At 47.4% G+C, this 20,050-nt stretch overlaps 1 protein-coding gene across 1 annotated transcript in view; it reads right to left on the bottom strand.

Moving 5' to 3' along the window:
* The window catches only part of LOC135207489 (non-canonical poly(A) RNA polymerase protein Trf4-1-like), a 201,766-nt gene that overhangs the window by 27,999 nt on the left and 153,717 nt on the right, over positions 1-20,050 (bottom strand). The window contains exon 9 of the mRNA XM_064239286.1: positions 13,728-14,102. Within this exon, the coding sequence (XP_064095356.1) occupies positions 13,728-14,102 (375 nt within the window). The remainder of the gene's footprint in view (positions 1-13,727; positions 14,103-20,050) is intronic.

Here is a 20,050-nt window from a genome sequence, read left to right on the forward strand (position 1 = left end):
GATTGTCCCATGGGTGTTGAAGCCCATGGGTCTGGCACAACCAAGTAGAAAACCTGGAGTTTTCTGTTGTGCCGAGTGGCGAACAGATCTACGACTGGACACCCCACAGGTTGAAGAGCCTTTCCGCCACGTCTGGGTGAAGGGACCACTCTGTTCCTATCATCTGATCCCGATGGCTGAGCTTGTCGGCTACCACATTCCTCTTGCCTGGAATGTAGCGGGCTGACAGCTCTACTGAGTGTGCCACAGCCCACTCGTGCACCTGCAACGTCAACTGATGCAACGGGAGGGACACTAGGAACACCTGTTTGTTGACGTACGCCACTACCGTGGTGTTGTCGCTCATCAACACCACTGAGTATCCCACCATAAGATCTTGGAACTCTTGGAGAGTGAGGAAAGCTGCCTTGAGCTCCAGGACGTTGATGTGAAGGTGCTTGTCATGATGGTTCCACACACCCGCAGCCAGCAACTCCTCCAGGTGTGTGCCCATCCCTCGGTCGATGCGTCTGAGAACAGCAACATCTCCGGGGGAGGAGTGCGAAGAGGTGCGAAGAGGCACTCCTCTTACAGGGTTCCCGTCGTCCAGCCACCAGGCTAGGTCCTGCCGCACCTCCTCCGTGAGGGACACGGGGAAGAAAGGTGGGTCTCTTTCCTGTGACCAATCCTCCTTTAATCTCCACTGAAGAGACCGCAGGTGAAGACGCCCGTGAGGGACTAGCTTCTCGAGAGGCAACAGGTGACCGATCACAACCTGCCACTGCTGAGCTGGCTGCAGAATTCGAGGAGTCGATCTCTGTCCTGTAGCAACTGTGAGCGGGAGCTCGCCAGGACTAACCAATCGTTGAGATACCTCAAAAGACGTATCCCTACCGAGTGTGCCCAAGCAGACACCAATGTGAACACGCGCGTAGAACACCTGTGGGGTGGTTGAGAGACCGAAACAAAGTGCCCTGAATTGGTACACAGTCGATCGAGGTTGCCCAGCCACATTCGAGACTGCCTGGTGGACTAAATGGTCACTCTCGTCAGTGCGCCGTTGTTCCGCCGCAGCGTCCACCATCTCTCTGGGGAAGAGAGAGGAGGAACACTGCACCGGTCCGTTCCGAAGACCCAAGGCCGCCTCTCGTCCAGCTGCCCTGGTCACTCAAGTGTGGACAGCGTCCCTATGACTCAGTACCAGGCTGGCCCACAGGCTAGCCGTCTGGTGGGCCAGGTAGGAGATGGCCCTACCTCCAGACTGGCACAGTCTCATGAAAGCCGGGTCCCCTCCAGGAGTGATGTTTCCCAAGGATGCCGTAGCTTTAGACACTGTGAGGGTCCACAGGTCTAGCCATGACACTGCTTGGAGTGCTGCCATAGCGGTAGATTCCAAGGCAAGTGCCTCTTGCTGCGAGAACCAGAGGTTCTCCGACAGGAGCTGCTGCAGAGACACCCCAGGAGTTAGCCTAGCTAATTCAGGATTAACATGTTTGGGCGGAAAAGGGTCTTCTGATGGCACATAAAAGTGCCTCTGTCGCGGTAGAGGTAGGGGAAGGAGCTTGGAAGACCTGCCGGACCGAAGCGAACCCTCCTGTCCGGAGACGAGGGCGTCCACCTGGCTAAGCACACTGTTGGCCAAGGCTGATCGCAGCAGACACCCACCGTCGTCCTGGGTTTCTTCTTGGGTCCCCAAAACGACTCCAAACCCGACGTAGGCTTGGAAGGTGGGAGCGGCGATCCTTCCCCAAGGTCGTTGTGCTGACAGATCAGCACAATAACCTCGGCGAACGACCTCTGGATCTCAGGAGTGACTGCATCCTGCGGAGACGGACCGTCGAACCCGTCCAGCGAGAACGCCTCCCGAGACCCTCCTCCTTCCACAGGAGTAAGCGCAACAGACACCTCCTGGTCTCCTCCTGCCACTTGTGCATACGATCTGGTCGGTCCTAGGACCTGGTTGCCTCACTCTTCCTGGTGTAGCCCCCTCACCAACCGGCAGAACCGGTGTGCTGGGGGGGCTGCAGGCGATCGCCAACCCACGGTGGCGATCGAGCTGCAGGCCTAGTTGAGCGGTTCTCACGGGGAGAGCGGCTGGACCGAGAACAGCGGCGACGGTCCCGAGCGTCAGGAGAGCTGCTGCTGGTCCCCCTCTCCGCCTGGTCCCGGTAGGAGCGGCGGTCAGGGGACCTGCAGAGTCCGCTGTCGCGTTGGGAGTGAGGCCTATCCTTACGGCACATCACGCCGCTTGGACCAGCCTCCGAGGCTGGTCCAGGCGACCGAGGGGACCGCTTCCTCGCCTCAGCCTGCGGCCAGTCTGGGACCGTCGCGTCAACCCTGGGTACCAGCAGATCGCCGCAAGAGCGATCGCTGGTCTGGTGGGAGTCGCCCAGTGGTGGCGACTCCCGCCAGTCTTCCGCTCCGTGTCTGGATCCTGGCGTCGAGCGGACTCAGTTGTCTGGGTCTTGGCTGCATGGTCACTCGCAGGTGACTGTACACTCGGTACCTCTCGCAAGCGAGAGGACGAGACAGTACCTGGCGCCGAGGCAGAACCTCTGGTGCTAGGCGAGGAGGTACCAGTGTTAGCTGGTGCTTTTCAGGTCCCCGTCTTCTTCTTCCTTGCGTAAGGAGAGACGGGCCCCATTTCCGAAGGAACAGGAGGACCACCGGAAGTCCCACCTGTCCCACTGGAGTGGGACGGACCCTTAGAAGTCTCAAGGTGAGCCTTCTTAAGGGAGGGGAGGAGGCTACCTTCTTCTTCTTTGGCTGTGGGGCCTTAGAAGTTGAAGGGGAAGCGGCGGCAGACGACGCCGAAGAAGACGATGAAGATGACGACGACACCTTCCTCCTCCTCTTCTTCTTCTTCGTCAGCTTCTTCAGGACCACCGTCAGGTCTTCCATCCAGGACGGAGCCAGGGCAGTTGCCGAAGCAACAGGGCCTGACTGCACCTGTCCGGAAGGACCTAGGGTGGGAGCAGCAACACCACGGGAAGGAACAACAGCGGCAGGAACTGGTACTGGAACTGGAGCGGCAGGAAACTCGGGAACAGGAGGCGGGGCAGGAACCAACAGCATCCTCTGTACTGGAGGCAGGTCCAGGGGAGAGCTCTTGGGACACCGGAAGTCAAGGGCTGGAGCAAGAGCAGCAAAACCAGGCGGCGGCGACAAGGAAAACCTCTTCACCTCCGGCAGTAGTACCTGAACAGCAGCTGTCGGGGTAACCATGGCGAAGTGCTAGGTATAAACCAGGTGAGGTGGAGCAGCGTAGCCAGGCGTGGACACCGTTGCGGTTGCCATGGTGGTCGGGCCATGAGTTACCGGCCTGGCCCCTCTCGCCAGATGACTCAGCAGCCCCTGCACACTCGGTGTCCCTTGGAGCCCCAGCAAGTACCAGGCCCGGCCGAGATGGTCCTCCGTGGCAAGCAAGTCTGAGGAAGGAAAAAGTTGGGTTAGTAAGAGTGGGATCTCCCCTTGCCCGGGGGGAGACAGATCCCACCCAGAGCGAACAGACGACCCCGAATACAACTGAACGTCGGGGTACTTAGCCCCATCCTCCATGCTCGACTGATTGAGAGAGGAGGAGCGAAATAACACCCCCCCCCCCCACGAAGGGGAAGGAACCATACGAGGGAGCTGCGATGGAGGGAGAAAAGAAGAAGACGTGTCTGTAACCGAAGGAGTAACAGGAGAACCCTCCGATGACTCTTTGGCCGGCTTACGCGGTTTCTTCCTCCCCCCCATAGCGCTCCTACTGCTCCTCCGACCAAACAACACATAAATCACACGGCTCAGTGCGAGAGCAATCTCGCCCTCAACACCGTGTACAAAGTTCATGAGGATCAACCACTACAGAGGACCAAAAGGCCCACACTTACGGGCCTCCACACCAGGGCACAATCTGCAGGTGATGGGGGGCGAGGGGGGGTCTCCAGCTCTCGGGATTCCATAGTAGATCACGATAAGCACTCTATGAATATACAAAACAGATACATACTTACGTATAGCCTTGCACACACACACAGACAGTAAAAGGAAAAGAGAAAAGCCTTCACGCAGTGAAGAAAACAAAGCATAGGACGAAAGACGGGCAGAGAGGCGAGCAACACGTCTTAACCACCAACACAGCTGTAAGCAAAGTGACTCCTCTCCTCGCAGTCGGGCTGACCGCCACCTGCCGGACAAGTAGTTAACCCTCTTATGCCAATTGGACGTATTAAACGTCAAAATAAATTGTCTCCCGGGTGCCGATTGGACGTATTTTACGTCGACAAAAATTTTTTTTTTAAAATTCGGGGAAAAATACTTAATAGGCCTACTAGCCGAAAACTTTTGAATCACGCACCTTGGGGGATGCTGGGAGCTCACGGATCAAGGCATTGCTTTGTTTACAATCGTTACGCAGGCGCGCAAGCGCGAATTTCTTTATCACACTAGAAAGTATCAGTGACACATCTCAGAAATTATTTCGTCACTTTGACATAATTTTTGCACCATTTTAAATTAGCCGTTACATGGAGTATTACATATGAAAATGTGTGCATTTTCATGTAGATTACAATAAATAAATACTCATGATTGTAGCTTTTATCAGTTTTGAAATATTTTCATATAAATAACGATGTGCCAAAATTTCAACCTTTGGTCAACTTTGACTCTACCGAAATGGTAAAAAACGCAATTGTAAGCTAAAATTCTTATATTCTAGTAATATTCAATCATCTACCTTCATTTTGCAACAAATTGGACGTCTCTAGCACAATATTTCGATTTATGGTGAATTTATGAAAAAAACTTTTTCCTTACGTCAGCGCAGTAACTCTTCCGATAAATTTTTTCGTGTGATTGTCGTAATGTTTGCACCATTTTAAATTTGCCATTACATAAAGTTTTACATATGGAAATGTGCGCAATTTTATGCACAATACAACTAAAAACAACCCATGGTTGTAACTTTTATCAGTTTTGAAATATTTTCATATAAATAACGATAAGTGCCAAAATTTCAACCTTCGGTCAACTTTGACTACCGAAATGGTCGAAAAACGCAATTGTAAGCTAAAACTCTTGTATTCTAGTAATATTCAATCATTTACCTTCATTTTGCAACAAATCGGAAGTCTCTAGCAAAATATTTTGATTTATGGTGAATTTATGAAAAAAAAAAAAAAAAAAATATCCTTACGTCCGTGCGGTAACTCTTCCGAAAAAATCAGAATTTTTTTTCATGCAATTGTCGTAATGTTTACACCATTTTTAATTAGCAGTTACATAAAGTTTTATATATGAAAATGTGCGCAATTTCATGTAGAATACAACAAAAAATGAATGAAGGTTGTAGCTGTTCTTATTTTTGGAAAATTTGCATATAAATCACGATAAATAGAAAAAAACCACGTTTGGTCAACTTTGACTCTACCGAAATAGTCAAACAACGCAATTGTAAGCAAAAAATCTTACAGTCTAGTAATATTCAGTCGGTTATCTTCATCTTGAAACAAATTTGAAGTCTCTAGCACAATATTTAGATTTATGGTGAATTTAAAAAAAAAAACTTTCCTTCCCTCCGAGCGCGGATTCTCCGCCACAAATCTCCGAAATGCGTACGTCGCATTATCGTTACATTTGCTCCATTTCATATTAGGGGTTTCATAGTGTTTAATGTATGAAAATGTGCGCAATTTCATGTAGAATACAAAAAAAATAATTGAAGGTTGTAGCTTTTCTCATTTTCGAAATATTTACATATAAAAAAAATATATATAAAAAATTTGACACTCAGTCAACTTTAACTCATCCGAAATGGTTGAAAACTGCAATTGTAAGTTAAAACTCTTACAGTATAGTAATATTAAATCATTTATCTTCATTTTGAAATAAATTGGAAGTCTCTAGAACAATATTTAGATTTATGGTGAATTTTTGAAAAAAACTTTTTTTACCTCCTTGCGTTACAAATTCATGCATCATTTTGTGATAATATTTTCTCTGTGTTGCTTTAATTGGTTTACAATGTGTTATATACCAGAATAATCGCAATTTAGTGTACAACACAAAAAAAAAAAATTAACTCGTTAGCTTTAACCGTTTTGCTAACAGCGCGATTTGAATACAATTATATATGAAATTTTGTTTTCGTGCCATCACATATCACATTATTTATATATGATGATATTTTTTTCATTTCTGATGGTTGCATACTAAACTTCAGACAACAACAAAAAAAGGAGCAAAAAATGAACTCTTAATCTTGAAAACTAAGCACGCTGTGATTTTTTGAAAAAATTATTTTTTCCGCTTTGGCGCTCACTCCGAGACCACCTCGGCATACGGGAGACGATTTTTATTATACACCTTCGGCGTAAGAGGTTAAACTACCGAACCCCCTTGTTTGAAGCTTTCGACCGGTTCAGCTGCCGCTAATTACCTTCCTATTGTTAAAGGACCGAGGGTTTGTATACGTATTGGAACCAATTATATCTCTTCCATATGTCTGAATAGTACTCTTCTAGTTCATAAATAACAATTTGTCGAAAATTGTATTTTTCCTAAATATACAAACCTGAAGTCCTTTAACAATAGGAAGGTACTTAGCGGCAGCTGAACCGGTCGAAAGCTTCAAACAAGGGGGTTCGGTAGTTTAACCTCTTACGCCGAAGGGGTATAATAAAAATCGTCTCCCGTATGCCGAGGTGGTCTCGGAGTGGTCAGCTCAACTGTGAGGAGAGGATTCACTTTGCTTTAGGCCCAGGAAATGCAGAGTGAGGGGTGGCATGAGGTGGGAAACTATGTGTAAAGGACCTCAGGTTTGTATAATTAGGAAAAATACAATTTTCGACAAATTGTTATTTGTTCCGATACGTATACAAACCCGTGGTCCTTTAACAATAGGAAGACACTTCTTGGTGGGTGGAATCTGAGTCTTATGAACAGACTGCTGTTCGTCCAACCTTGGATCGCTCCCTGGTCATAAGAGCAGAGGGAGGGATCCTAGCCTCTGCCCAACTGATCGGGGTGTGTACCGCAGGATCAGTGGTCAGACTTCTGGACCACATTTATAAGAGGGAGGCAAGCGTACCTCTTATAAATAGCAAAAGGCAAGAACTAGTTCCTACTTCAAGAGCCAAAATGAAGTAGTCATGGGTTTATCTCTTGTTGGCTTCCCCCCCCCGGGTGGGGAGTGGCGGATATATACTCCTATCCCTGCTCGGTTGTGTAGCTACCTGCATCGGCCTCTTGTTCAGCGTAGTGACGACCGCGGCCCTCTGCCCACAGGTAAAGGAGAAGAACGAAGGAGGAAGAGAAGCCAGTTACACACACTTCACTCGTCCATTCATGCAGTCACACAAGGAAGCAATGCTGTTCTGTCCCTTGAGTGCTGGATAGACTACACAACTTGTTGAGCAGCCACCACAGGTCCCAAGGAAAAAGTGTCCAAGGACCTGTGGGTAATATCCCTAAGGTAGAATGAAGTGAAGGTGGTCTGGTTGGTCCAAACCCCTGCCTTCAGTACCTGCGCCACGGAGTAGTTCTTGCGGAACGCAAGGGTTGGACCAATACCTCTGACTTTGTGGGCTCTTGAACGAAGGGTACAGGTGTTGTCACTACAAGCCGTGTCGTACGCCCTCCCGATCACCTCACGCAGCCAGAACGAAAGAGTGTTCTTGGACTCTTCTTTCTTGGTAACCCCGGTGCTAACTAAGAGGCGTCGACACTCAGGCCTGAGGTGCCGAGTTCTCTTAAGATAGCGCCGTAGTGTCCTCACAAGACAAAGCAGCATCTCATCCGCATCATTGTCAGTGAATTCCTTCAGGGAGGGGATCATGAAAGACTAAAACCGGTCATCAGGGGCTGACGGATTCCGAGTCTCCGCTACGAAGTTCGGGTCGAAATCGAGCGTCACTGATCCCCATCCCCTGGAATGCTTGACATCGAAGGAAAGACCATGGAGTTCCCCTACTCTCTTCGCCGATGCCAGGGCCAGCAGGAAGAGGGTCTTGAGGGTCAGATCCCTGTCTGACAACTCTTGAAGTGGCCCAAAGGGTCTGCGAGTCAAACTCCTAAGGACGAGAGTCACATCCCACCCCAGGGGCCTCAGTTCCCTGGGTGGGCAAGACCTCTCGAAGCTCTTCATCAGGAGGGAGATCTCGAGAGAGGAGATGTCCACACCTCAAAGTTCAAGGGCTAGGGCCAGGGCCGCTCTGTATCCTTTAAATGCAGAGACGGAGAGGAGCTTCTCTCGGCGAAGGAAGACGACGAAATCCGCTACCTGCTGAAGAGTGGCTCTGAGAGGAGAGAGACTCCGTCCACGACACCAACCACAGAAGACGGACCACTTCCCCTGGTATACAGCTGCAGGGGACTGTCTGAGGTATCCAATTTCCATCTCTGTTGCTGCGCTGCGAGAAAAGCATCTCGCTCACAAGAGATGGTGGATAACAGCCAGCTGTGAAGACACAAGGATTCGACGGACCGGTGGTACCGTTCTACATGTGGCTGGCGCAGGAGGATGTGCCAGGGGGGGAATCTCAATCGGTGCTTCGGCGAGCAGAGCCAGCAGGTCCGGGTACCAAACGACTTGAGGCCGTTTGGGTGCCACCAGGATCATCGAAAACCTGGAGTTTTCTATTGTGCCGGGTGGCGAACAGATCCATGACTGAACGCCCCCACAGGTTGAAGAGCCTTTCTGCCACGTCTGGGTGAAGGGACCACTCGGTTCCTATAACCTGATCCCGACGGCTGAGCTTGTCGGCTACCACATTCCTTGCCTGGAATGTAGCGGGCTGATAGCTCTACTGAGTGTGCCACGGCCCACTTGTGCACCTCCAACATCAACTGGTGCAGCGGAAGGGACACTAGGCCCCCCTGCTTATTGACGTCGTGATGATCCCACACACCTGCAGCCAGCAACTCCTCCAGGTGTGTGTCCCATCCCTCGGTCGATGCGTCTGAAAACAGCAGCATCTCCGGGGGGGGAGTGCGAAGAGGCACTCCTCTTAAGAGGTTCCCGTCGTCCAGCCACCAGGCTAGGTCCTGCCTCACCTCCTCCGTGAGGGACACGGGGAAGAAAGGAGGGTCCCTTGCCTGTGACCAACACTACTTTAGTCTCCACTGAAGGGACCGCAGGTGAAGACGCCCGTGAGGGACTAGCTTCTCGAGCGACGACAGGTGGCTGATCACGACTTGCCACCGCTGAGCTGGTTGCTCCTGAAGGGACAGGAACTGTTCTGCTGCCTCCCTGAACCTGCTGATCTGCGAATCTGCAGGGAAGACTCGCCCTGCTACTGTGTCGATCAGCATGCCCAGGTACTTCATCCTCTGCTTGGGTTCGAGATCTGATTTCTCGTAATTCACTACGATCCCCAGATCGTGGCAGAATTAGAGTCGTCAATCTCTGTCCTGCAGCACTGCAAGCGGGAGCTTGCCAGGACTAACTAATCGTCAATATACCTGAGCAGATGTATTCCTACTGAGTGGGCCCAAGCCGATACCAGCATGAACACTCGCGTGAACACCTGTGGGGCGGTTGAGAGACCGAAACGAAGTGCCCTGAATTGGTACACTGTCACGTTGAGGATGAAGTGGAGGTACTTCCTGGAGGATTGATGGATGGGTATCTGGAAATACGCGTCCTTCAGATCCACAGAAAGCATGAAGTCGTTCTCCCTGATGGTATCGAGCACTGATCGTGCGGTTCCATTGTGAACCGAGTCTGGCGAACGAACCGGTTCAAGGGAGAGAGATCTATCACCGGGCGCCAGCCCCCGAGGACTTCTCCACCAGGAAAAGTCGACTGTAGAAGCCCGGCGACTGATCCCATACGATCTCCACAGCACGTTTGCTCAGCATGGCTTCTACTTCCTGCCGAAGTGCTACATTCTTGGTCGAACCAGGAACGTATGTTTGCAGTTGGACCGGGTTGGAGGCGAGGGGTGGCTGAGACTCGAAGGGTAGTAGATATCCCTCCCAAAGGACGTTTACTACTCAAGTCTCTGCTCTGAAGCACTGCCATGTCGCCCAATGGCTCGCAGACACCCCCAACTTCCGGCAGCAGGTGAGGGGGAACGCCGTCCCTAGCGCTTCCCGCTTCTCTTCGACTTCTTCTTCCCAGATCCTCCTCGAGAGAAGGACTGGGAGGAGGACTGGTTACGGTCGCTCCTTACTGAAGAAGTCGAAGGCAGAGTCTTTCCTCTAGGCTTCGACGAGGCAATCGTCTTAGCCGCAGAGGAAGTGCTAGCTAAACTTTTGGGCTTAGCCGCAGTCATCCGAGGTTGCCCAGTCACCTTCGAGACTGCCTGGTGGACCAGATGGTCACTATCGTCAGAGCACCGTTGTTCCACCGCAGCGTCCACCATCTCTCTGGGGAAGAGAGAGGAGGAACTCCGCACCGGTCCATTGTGAAGACCCAGGGCCGCCTCTCGCAGTGAGGACAGCGTCTCTACGCCGGAGAACCAAGTTGGCCCACAGGTTAGCCCTCTGTTGGGCCAGGCGGCCTTCGATACTGTGAGGGACCACAGGTCGATCCATGAGACTGCTTGGAATGCTGCCATGGCAGTAGATTCCAAGGCGAGTGCCTCTTGCTGCAAGAACCAGAGGCTCTCCAACAGGAGCTGCTGCAGACACACCCCGGGAGTTAGCGTAGCTAGCTCCGGGTTAACCTGTTTGGGCAGTAGAGGGTCTTCCGAAGGCACGTAGAATCGCCTCTGCCGCGGTAGAGGTGGAGGAAGGAGCTTGGAAGACCTACCGGACAGAAGCGAACCTTATGTCCAGAGACAAGAGCGTCCACCTGACTCTGTACGCTGTCAACCAAGGACGATCGCGGCAGACCCACCGTCATCCTGGGTTCCTTCTTAGGTCCCCGGAACGCCTCCAAGCCTGATGTAAGCTCGGAACGTGGGAGCGGCGATCCTTCCCCGATGTCGTTGTGCTGACAAATCAGCGCAATAACCTCAGCGAACGACCTCTAGATCTCCGGAGTGACTGCATCCTGCGGAGTCGGACCGTCAAGCCCCTCCAGCGAGAACGCCTCCCAAGATCTTCCTCCTTCCACAGGAGGAACCGCAACAGACCCCTCATGGTCTCCTCCTGCCACCTGCGTGTACGATCTGGTCGGGCCTAGGACCGTGCCAGGTTTGTAGGGCGTCGTGGCGGGATTGTGAGGGGTGCGCCCCTCGCGATGACTCCTGATCGCCTCGCTCTTCCCAGTGTAGCCCAAGGAAGTTGAAGGGATCGGAGAGGGAGACCTCACGCTCCCCCCGTGCCCACCGGCAGAACTGGTGTGCTGAGGGGACTGCAGGCGATCGCCAACCCGTGGTGGCGATCGAGCTACAGGCCTGGGAGAGCAGCTGGACCGAGATCAGCTGCTGCTGGTCCCCCTCTCTGCCCGGTCCCAGTAGGAGCGGTGGTCAGGGGACCTGCAGAGTCTGCTGTCGTGGTGGGAGCGAGGCCTGTCCTCACGGCGCATCACACAGCTTGGACCAGTCAAGGCTGGTTCAGGCAACCAAGGGGACTGCTTCCTAGCCTCAGCCCATGGCTGGTCTGGGACCGTCGCGTCAGCCCTGGGTACCAGTGGATCGCCTCGAGAGCGATCGCTGGTCTGGTGGGAGTCACCTGAGCGACCCCCGCCAGTCTTCCGCCCCGGGCCTGAATCCTGGCGTCGAGCGGACTCGGTTGCCTGGGTCTTGGCTGCACGGTCACCCCCACTCGGTACCTCTCGCGAGCAAGAGGCTGAAACAGTACCTGGCGCCGAGGCAGAACCTCTGGCGCCAGGTAAGGAGGTACCAGTGGTAGCCAGTGGAACCTCTGGCGCTAGGTAAGGAGGTACTGGTGGTAGCCAATGCTCCTCCGGTCCCCATCTTCTTCCTTGCAGAAGGAGAGACAGGCCCCGTTCCCAAAGGAACAGGAGGACCAGCGGAAGTCGGGTGGGACGGGCCCTTAGAAGTCTCAGGACGAACCTTCTTAGCGGGAAGGAGGCAACCTTCTTCTTCTTAGGCTGTGGGGGCTTAGAAGTTGAAGGGGAAGCGGTGGCAGACGACGACGACAAAGACGATGATGAATACGAAGACGACACCTTCCTCCTCTTCTTCTTCCTTGTCAGCTTCTTCAGGACTACCGTCAGGTCTTCCATCCAGGACGGAGCCGGGGCAATTGCCGAAGCAACAGGGCCCGACTGCACCTGTCTGGAAGGACCTGAGGTGGGAGCAGCAACACCAAGGGCAGGAACGACGGCGGCAGGAACTGGTACCGGGGCTGGAGCGGCATCGTAGTCAGGAACAGGAGGCGGGGCAGGAACCAGCGGCATCCTCTGCACAGGAGGTAGGTCCAGAGGCGAGCTCTTGGGACACCGGAAGTCAGGGGCTGGAGCAAGTGCGGTGAACCCATGTGGCGGCGACACTGCGGACATCCTCACCTCCGGCAGCAGTGCCTGCACAGCAGCTGTCGGGGTCACCACGGCTACACACTGGGTATAGACCAGGTGTGGTGGAGCAGCGTAGCCCGGCGTGGACACAAGTCATGGTAGTCGGACCGTGGGTTACCGGCATGGCCCCTCTCTCCAGGTGACTCAGCAGCCCCTGAATCGTCGGTGTCCCTTGGAGCCCCAGCGAGTAGCAGGCCCGTCCGAGATCGTCCCCCGTAGCAGGCAAACCTGAAGGGGGGGGGGGGGGGGGGAGAGAGAGAGAGAGAGAGAGAGAGAGAGAGAGAGAGAGAGAGACAGTTCCCACCCCTAGCGAACGAAAGACCCGAATACAACTGGATGTCGAGGTACCTCGCGCCCCCCCCTTCTATGCTCGACTGATTGAGAGAGGAGGAGTGAGATACCTCCCCCGAAGGGGAAGGAGCCATACGAGGGAGCCGAGATGGGGAAAGGAAAGAAGAAGACGTGCCCGTAACCAAGGAAGTAACTGGAGATCCTTCCGATGACTCCTTGGCTGGTTTACACAGCTTCTTCCTCCCCCCCATAGCGCTCCCACTGCTCCTCCGACCAAGACACATATATCACATGTATCGGTGCGAGAGCATTCCCGCCCTCGACACCGAGTACAAAATTCATGAGGGTCAACTTCAAAAGAGGACCGAAAGGCCCCACACTTACGGCCCTCCACACCAGAGCACAATCTGCGGCTGATGGGGGGCGAGGGGGTTTCTCCGGCTCTCGTGATTTCATTTCCATTGAATATAAAAAACACACACGTACTTACTGATATCCTTGCACTAGCACACAGTAAAAGGAAAAGCAAAAAAGTCTTCACACAGTGAAGCAAACCAAGCATACGACAGAAGCGGGCAGAGAGGCGAGCAACACGTCCATCCACCAGCGCGGCCGAAAGCAAAGTGAATCCTCTCCTTGCAGTCAGACTGACCAACAACCGCCGGACAAGTAGTTAACTACCGAACCCCCTTGTTCGAAGCTTACAACCGGTTCAGCTGCCGCTAAGTACCTTCCTATTGTTAAAGGACCGAGGGTTTGTATACGTATCGGAACAAGTAAACATTTACATTAAAATTATTATGATCACTATCAAGTCTCCACTGAGTCAGTCACATACCTGGACTCTTTTGAGAATTCTCAGACAGATTTGTTTGTAAACTAGAGGTGAAAACTATAATAAGGTAAAGTTAAAGATAATGACCAGCTACATGGGAAGGATTAAGACAAGAACAGATGAGTAAAACACAAAAAAACATGTTGCTATGAAATGAGGGATCCAGCAAAAATGCTATTAATCACTACAAAAAGGATATGTACTAACCAAATTATTAACAGCAGCTTTCAGGCGAATTGGCGTACTTGTTAACACTGGTCCATCTTCATTCAAGTTTTCTGGAAGTTTTGCATTGATGGAATTACCCACGTCACAATTATTTTCCTTATTTTTCTGATGCCAATGGTGGTGATGATGGTGGCCATGGTGGTGGTGGTGGTGGCCATGGTGGTGGTGGTGGCAATGATGGTGGTGGTGGTGGTGGTGGATTCTGTGCATCAAGTACTGCTGTAAATGACTTGGATCGCTGGATGGAAGTGGACTCACACCACTCACCAAAGTCCAATTGGTAGGAGTACCGTCTGTGCTCGATACAACATTATTCACTATTTTATTAGCTGTGTCACTGATGACTTGAGGTTTCTGAAAATATAATAGTCTCAAGTACAGTCATATAGTCATCTTCAAAGAAATAAAACTTACTGCATTTGCAAATAGGTAAACTGTAAGACTAAATACAGCACAATTCCCTGCTTTCGCACAAAGAAACAACTGAATCAAGAAAGCAGGGCCATTGATTGATTGATTAGTTTCTGGTAAATGTGTAAGTGTTTACATAATAAAAATATGGAATGTTAGTCCATATATATAAAAGATTGCTTGCAGGAATGTGATCAGACTAGAGACGCTAAAAGATGACGTATACAATAAGTATGTAGGCTAAGATAACATGCCGTCACCTGTAGTCATTCAATTGTTTATAAACATTAGTCCAAGCTCCCTGCTTGAGACAACTACCCCGACCTATAATTCAAACGGCCTACGTGATCTGTAGCGTGTCTCATTTTGATTGTGTGTTCGTATGAAACTATGTCATTTGTATGTATGTTCATATGTTCGAACTACTGTCTGTTCCTTCATAACTTGTAACAGAGATGGTAGACAGGCAGAACAGAGTTAGCTATCGTCATTAGAAGACATGTATCTCTTTACCTAAGCTTTATCATGTAGAGAGAACAGAAGTAGCCATCATCATTGGCAGAAGCGATCAAGCTATTGTCATTAGAAGACTTGTACAATCATACCTGATCTTCATCATGTAAAACTTCAGAAGAATATATCTATTTTTATACTTCGTGTTTTCTACAAGAACCTCCTCACCGAACCATGAGTTTAACACATCGTCGTAATAACCAACAAGATAATACCGACTTCGTAAGTGATCTACAAACCACCAGACACTCCAGTTAATATGGAAGTGCAATACCAACCGACTTAGCGTAAAATTATCGCAAGTCTAACATTACCTCATAGGGCGCCTTATCATACAAGGCACAAGCCCTAATATTGGTGGCAGTGGACCAGAAGAACTCTACAACTTCTCTGAAGAAACATCAGAATAATGAAGTATCATATAAGAACTCTTCAACGACGACGAAAGCAGCAGATTCTTCAAGCAACTTATTTTCATCGTTTAGTGAGCGACTTCAGAAAACAACAAGTACTCTTTAAAACGACGGACGAAAGCAAATAGATTCTTCAAGCACTTAGTATCAATCGTTAGTGAATAACTTCAAGAAACAAAACCGACGTGTCCTTTTTCCTACGACAACGCAAAGCTTCGTCTCTCATTAGAATCATTCAAGAAAACATGTTAGTGAGCGTTTTCCGGCACTCCAGAAACAACCGAACGCGTCTGCAGCATCGGATCTTTCAAGGGCTCGAATCATCGAAACAACCGCCGCCACTGGGGGAAAAAAAAAAAAAACTGAAGCCAAACCAGGTCATCCGCTAAATAGAGAAGGAGGACCAAGGCTGTGTCGTTATCGGAACACCGTGACTTCCCACAAAAGCAAGCTAAGTACAATTTTTTATTCATTTGGAGTAACTTTGAGTGTTTCCTTTGCAGTTCGAATTTCGTTATTCCTGTGGCTGAAGTTACGAGACATTCTTAATCTTACTTTTTTTACAGAAATTATTTACATCATTGAGATTTCGCTACTGCGAGTTTTTTGTATCTTTGAGTGTCTGTTTCCAGAATTCTACTGAAATATCATATCATATATTATGTTAATTTTATCATTTTGGGTGATTATTAATCCCTTACGTAACAAATCATATTAAACAGTGAATATGCGTTTACGCAGTGGACGTCTGTATTTATACAGATGCATGGATAGGGTCGTTAAGCACCGTAGTGATTAGAAAACACACAAAAAACAAGTGGAACACCCGTACAAATCTATATAAATTAGAGGTAACACTATTATTTCGGGTCATGACAATAAATGCTCCTTTGCAAAGTCCCGATCGCAGTTTTAGCCTGAGTTTTTTGAGTTATATAAAATAATATCGAACCTCAATGACTCAACTTAACTTTAAAAATATGGCTGGATTGCAAGGAATAACATGTCTTGTAAAAAACTTTCATCAGCTAAATGCGCTGACCAGGATCCCTCACTATTTCAAATTTTAGCAAAGAATGAAGTACACAAACAGTTAATATTGAATGCAGTAGTGATAACTTGTCTTATTAGTAATCGCTCAGTTCCTAATAGTTTCGTCATTCATTGCTTTATACGTAACCAGCAACATAAATGCTAAAAACACACAATACGTTGCCGATGGTAATAAAGAGAAGGATCCTAAATTATACAAAAACAAAAGAAATCGAAACAGTAGCCCGTTCAGAATCAAACAAGCAAACACTCGGTGACTGTGTCACCTAGTCAAGCGGTCAAGGTCAGTCAAAACTGCCGAGTGTTCAAAGCATAGCAAATTCCACACAATAAGCGACTCTAGCAGAGTGGGGAAAAGCGATGTTGGTTCATACATGCCAATATCTTTTTGAATTAAAAAGGATTTTTCCTATGAAACACACGACCGTATAAAGTAATCAGAGCAGGTTTTGGTTTTTTTTTAATACGTAAGTTATTATAAGTAGTGGTGGATTAAGCCCAACTGTACGCGCCGTAAAAATTAGAGTATCTTGTTTTTATTTCTTTAGTACACGTAATATCCTGTATTTACGGACCTCACCGTCTGTTGTTCGAACTTCCCTAATGAGAAGTCCGGATAAGCGAGCGCTTACAGATACCTCTATAGTTATAAAAAACATTGATCTGTCTAGTGTAATTGTAAGATTCATCTAGGGGTGTATACAAAATATTATCTTACATCCTGCAAAATAAGGCGTGTTTATCAAAGGAAAATCCTATAAACCTTCAAACATATTAAAATCCGTTTGAACAAAAATGAGACAGTTAATCAAATAATAACTTATATAAAAGAACAAATCATTTGTCTCATAAATCGTAACATTGTTCAAATGACCCACAGAATTCTCCCACAACCGCAGTCGTAGTTTGCACGCCAAAATCTCGAGAAGCATGCACCCTCGAATGTCTTAGTGCGTGTAAAAAGACTTTGCTGGGAAATGAATTTTGATCCTTCCCGACACTCTGAAATATAACGATTTCCGCGAACAAAGCCCTAAAAGTATACATATCGTGGATACGGAAGTTATAAATATCGCATTTTTTATTGTTGCTAATTTTTAATCCCGCCCAACCAGTCGTAGATGAATCTCTCTGATAATCTATCTAAAGTAATATCCGTAAAGTCATTCAAGCGAGATGATTCACAGAAAATTTTTTTTTTATCTTCTACCTGAATACCAGGAAGTTTCTCCACTAGCGAGTGATCTCTGGGAGAAAAACGGATGTCATTGAAAACAAATACGGTCTAAGGACAAACATAAAGCTATACGTACCTTCGTGTAGAACCCCAATGAAATTTCAAAATAGAGATAAATGACGAAGTTGAAAAATGTTAGTAATAGGAGCCATTAGGAAATCAATAAGCCCATATAATTTTTCCCTCAAACGTCATGCCATAAAAAATCGGACTTGGCGTATCTGCGTAGATTTCTGTCGTTTAAACAAGGAACGACTCCCGATAGTTCCAGTGCGATGTACCGACGACATCTTATCTCTGTTAGGTTAGAATAAATTTTTCACCAGCTTGGACTTACTTAAAGGCTTTTACCAGATACCATTACCTAAGTGATTGTACTCATACACAGTTTTCAGCACACTCAGGGGACATTATCAATTTTTACGTATGCCTCCGGCTTACGTTGCGCCCCAAATTACAATATAGTGTTTAGAGACTTTTAGGGGATAACCTACATGCCTATATGGATGGTCTTGTAATCTTTTCTAATACCTTAGAAGTACATTCACATAAACTAGAGCTAGTGCTACAGAGACAAAGACAAATAATCTCAGAGTAAAATATCTAAATGTGAGTTTTTTAAAAAACCGAACATGTTTATCTAGGTTTTATGTGTCTAGTCAAGGTCTTAAAGTAGTCCATGGTAAGGTGTCGGCTATTCATAACTTTCCGGTACCTATTAACGTAAAAGGGGATACAGCACTTTGGCGCTGTAGTGGGTATTACAATCGTATGTAAAATATGTAACTCTTCAATCATGACAGCTCCTTTAACAGATCTTACGAAGAAGAGCGTAGATTTATTATGGTCTAAAAAGCATCAACAGGCGTTCGATAATATTAAGAGCAGAATGCAGCTCACCTAACTTAAAAATCCCTGATTTGAATAAGGAATTTTTTTTTATTGCAACAGACGCCTCAGACCAAGGGTAAGAGGGATACTACTTCAGCATATGATAAACAGTTCTTCCCTATATCTTTTTTATTCACGTAAACTAAATAAAGCCCTCTGAAAGTAAATATACAGTAATAGGCAAGGAAGGGCTAAGTATCGTTAACTCACTAGTACATTTCAAGTTCATAATCTACGGCTATCCTGTTAAAAGTCCTCACTGAGCATAAGTCACTTACCGAGTTTTTCAAAGGCTTTAATCACAGTCCAAAAGGAACTCGGTGACAAATGATCATTCAGGTCTTTGGAGCCAAGATAAAGATATCTACCTCTGGGAAAGCAAATATCATAGCTGACGCATTATCCCGCAATCCCGCACCATACAGCAAAGAACCATTAATTAGACTAAAAGATATAGAAACATCCGTGCCTATTGTTAAAACCGTATCTAAACAAGAAAATTCCTTAACCCAGAGATCGCGAGCATTGAATATCTTGGTTGGAGCGCAGAACTGTTACAAAAAACTGAACAAAGCAAGAGTCAACAGACATAACCCAAAAACAATAAACACTTCGAACGGAAACAGAGTCAGCAGCAATAAACACCAACAATAACACTTCGAATGGAAACAGGGTCAGCGGCTAAGCAAAAACAATAAACACTTCGAGCAGAAACCCTAAAGCAAAAGTATATTTAAAGTATGTGTATCAGAATAATGTAATCAAATGTAATAATATGTAGGTCTGTGACGAGGAAAACCCGAAGAACACAGCAGATGACTAACGACCAGGTAGTAGTAATAATCTCTTCATACCAATCGTCATAAACCGGTTTGCATTCCGTCATCCCAGGGTTCCCTACTATGTCACAGAAAGCCAATCACTATTTTACTGGCCTACAATGCTTACAGATATAAAAAGCACATAACTAATTGTAACACGTGTCATGAAAACAAGGGATACACTAAGACACCTGTCAGTTTAGGAGCCTATCCTGTGCCAAATCAATCCTTGAAAGAATATACGTAGAATTATTAACAGAATTAAGAGTCTGACAGAGGGAATAAACACTTCTTAGTGTCAATAGTTCCTTGACACGTTATATAGAATTAATAGCACTAAAAACAAACACCGCAATTGAGTGCGTTATAGGAATATTTATGAGTGCTAAATCAGTAAACATGGAATTCAACACATGATAATCTGACTCGGGTGGTGTAAATCAATAATAATCTCCTTAACACGTTGTGTGAATTCCTTTCCATAAGAAAACCAATAATATATTTTATCACCCAGAGTCAATCGGTTTGGTAGAATAACGGATAATTAAATAGGAAGTGTCATGTCTTACGAGTTACAACTCGTGATATTGGATCCGAACTGGATTATAGCGGTTCTCGCGGTTTTAAATACCTTTATCATTTATATCTTGTATCTATAGAATTGATGCCGCAAGTAGCCTTATACGGTACGCCGCTAGAACACTTTTCCACATATTCAAGCCAACCATTAATTTATCAAATATTATATAAAAAAAATATATAAATAAATAATATAAAAAAATAAAAAAATAATATGGATACAAGTGGAGTCATATATACACTCCGTAAGAAGTCGGAAGGGTTACAAATTATAATAAAAAAACAAAGGAATCACGATAAACTAAAATCAATAAGCAAAAAAACGTAACCATAGGGTAATTAAATATCCAAATATATATGCGTAAAGATTTGAACTCTAACTTA

The sequence above is a fragment of the Macrobrachium nipponense genome, chromosome 32 (assembly GCF_015104395.2).
Source record: "Macrobrachium nipponense isolate FS-2020 chromosome 32, ASM1510439v2, whole genome shotgun sequence".
In the NCBI taxonomy this organism is placed as follows: Eukaryota; Metazoa; Arthropoda; class Malacostraca; order Decapoda; family Palaemonidae; genus Macrobrachium; species Macrobrachium nipponense.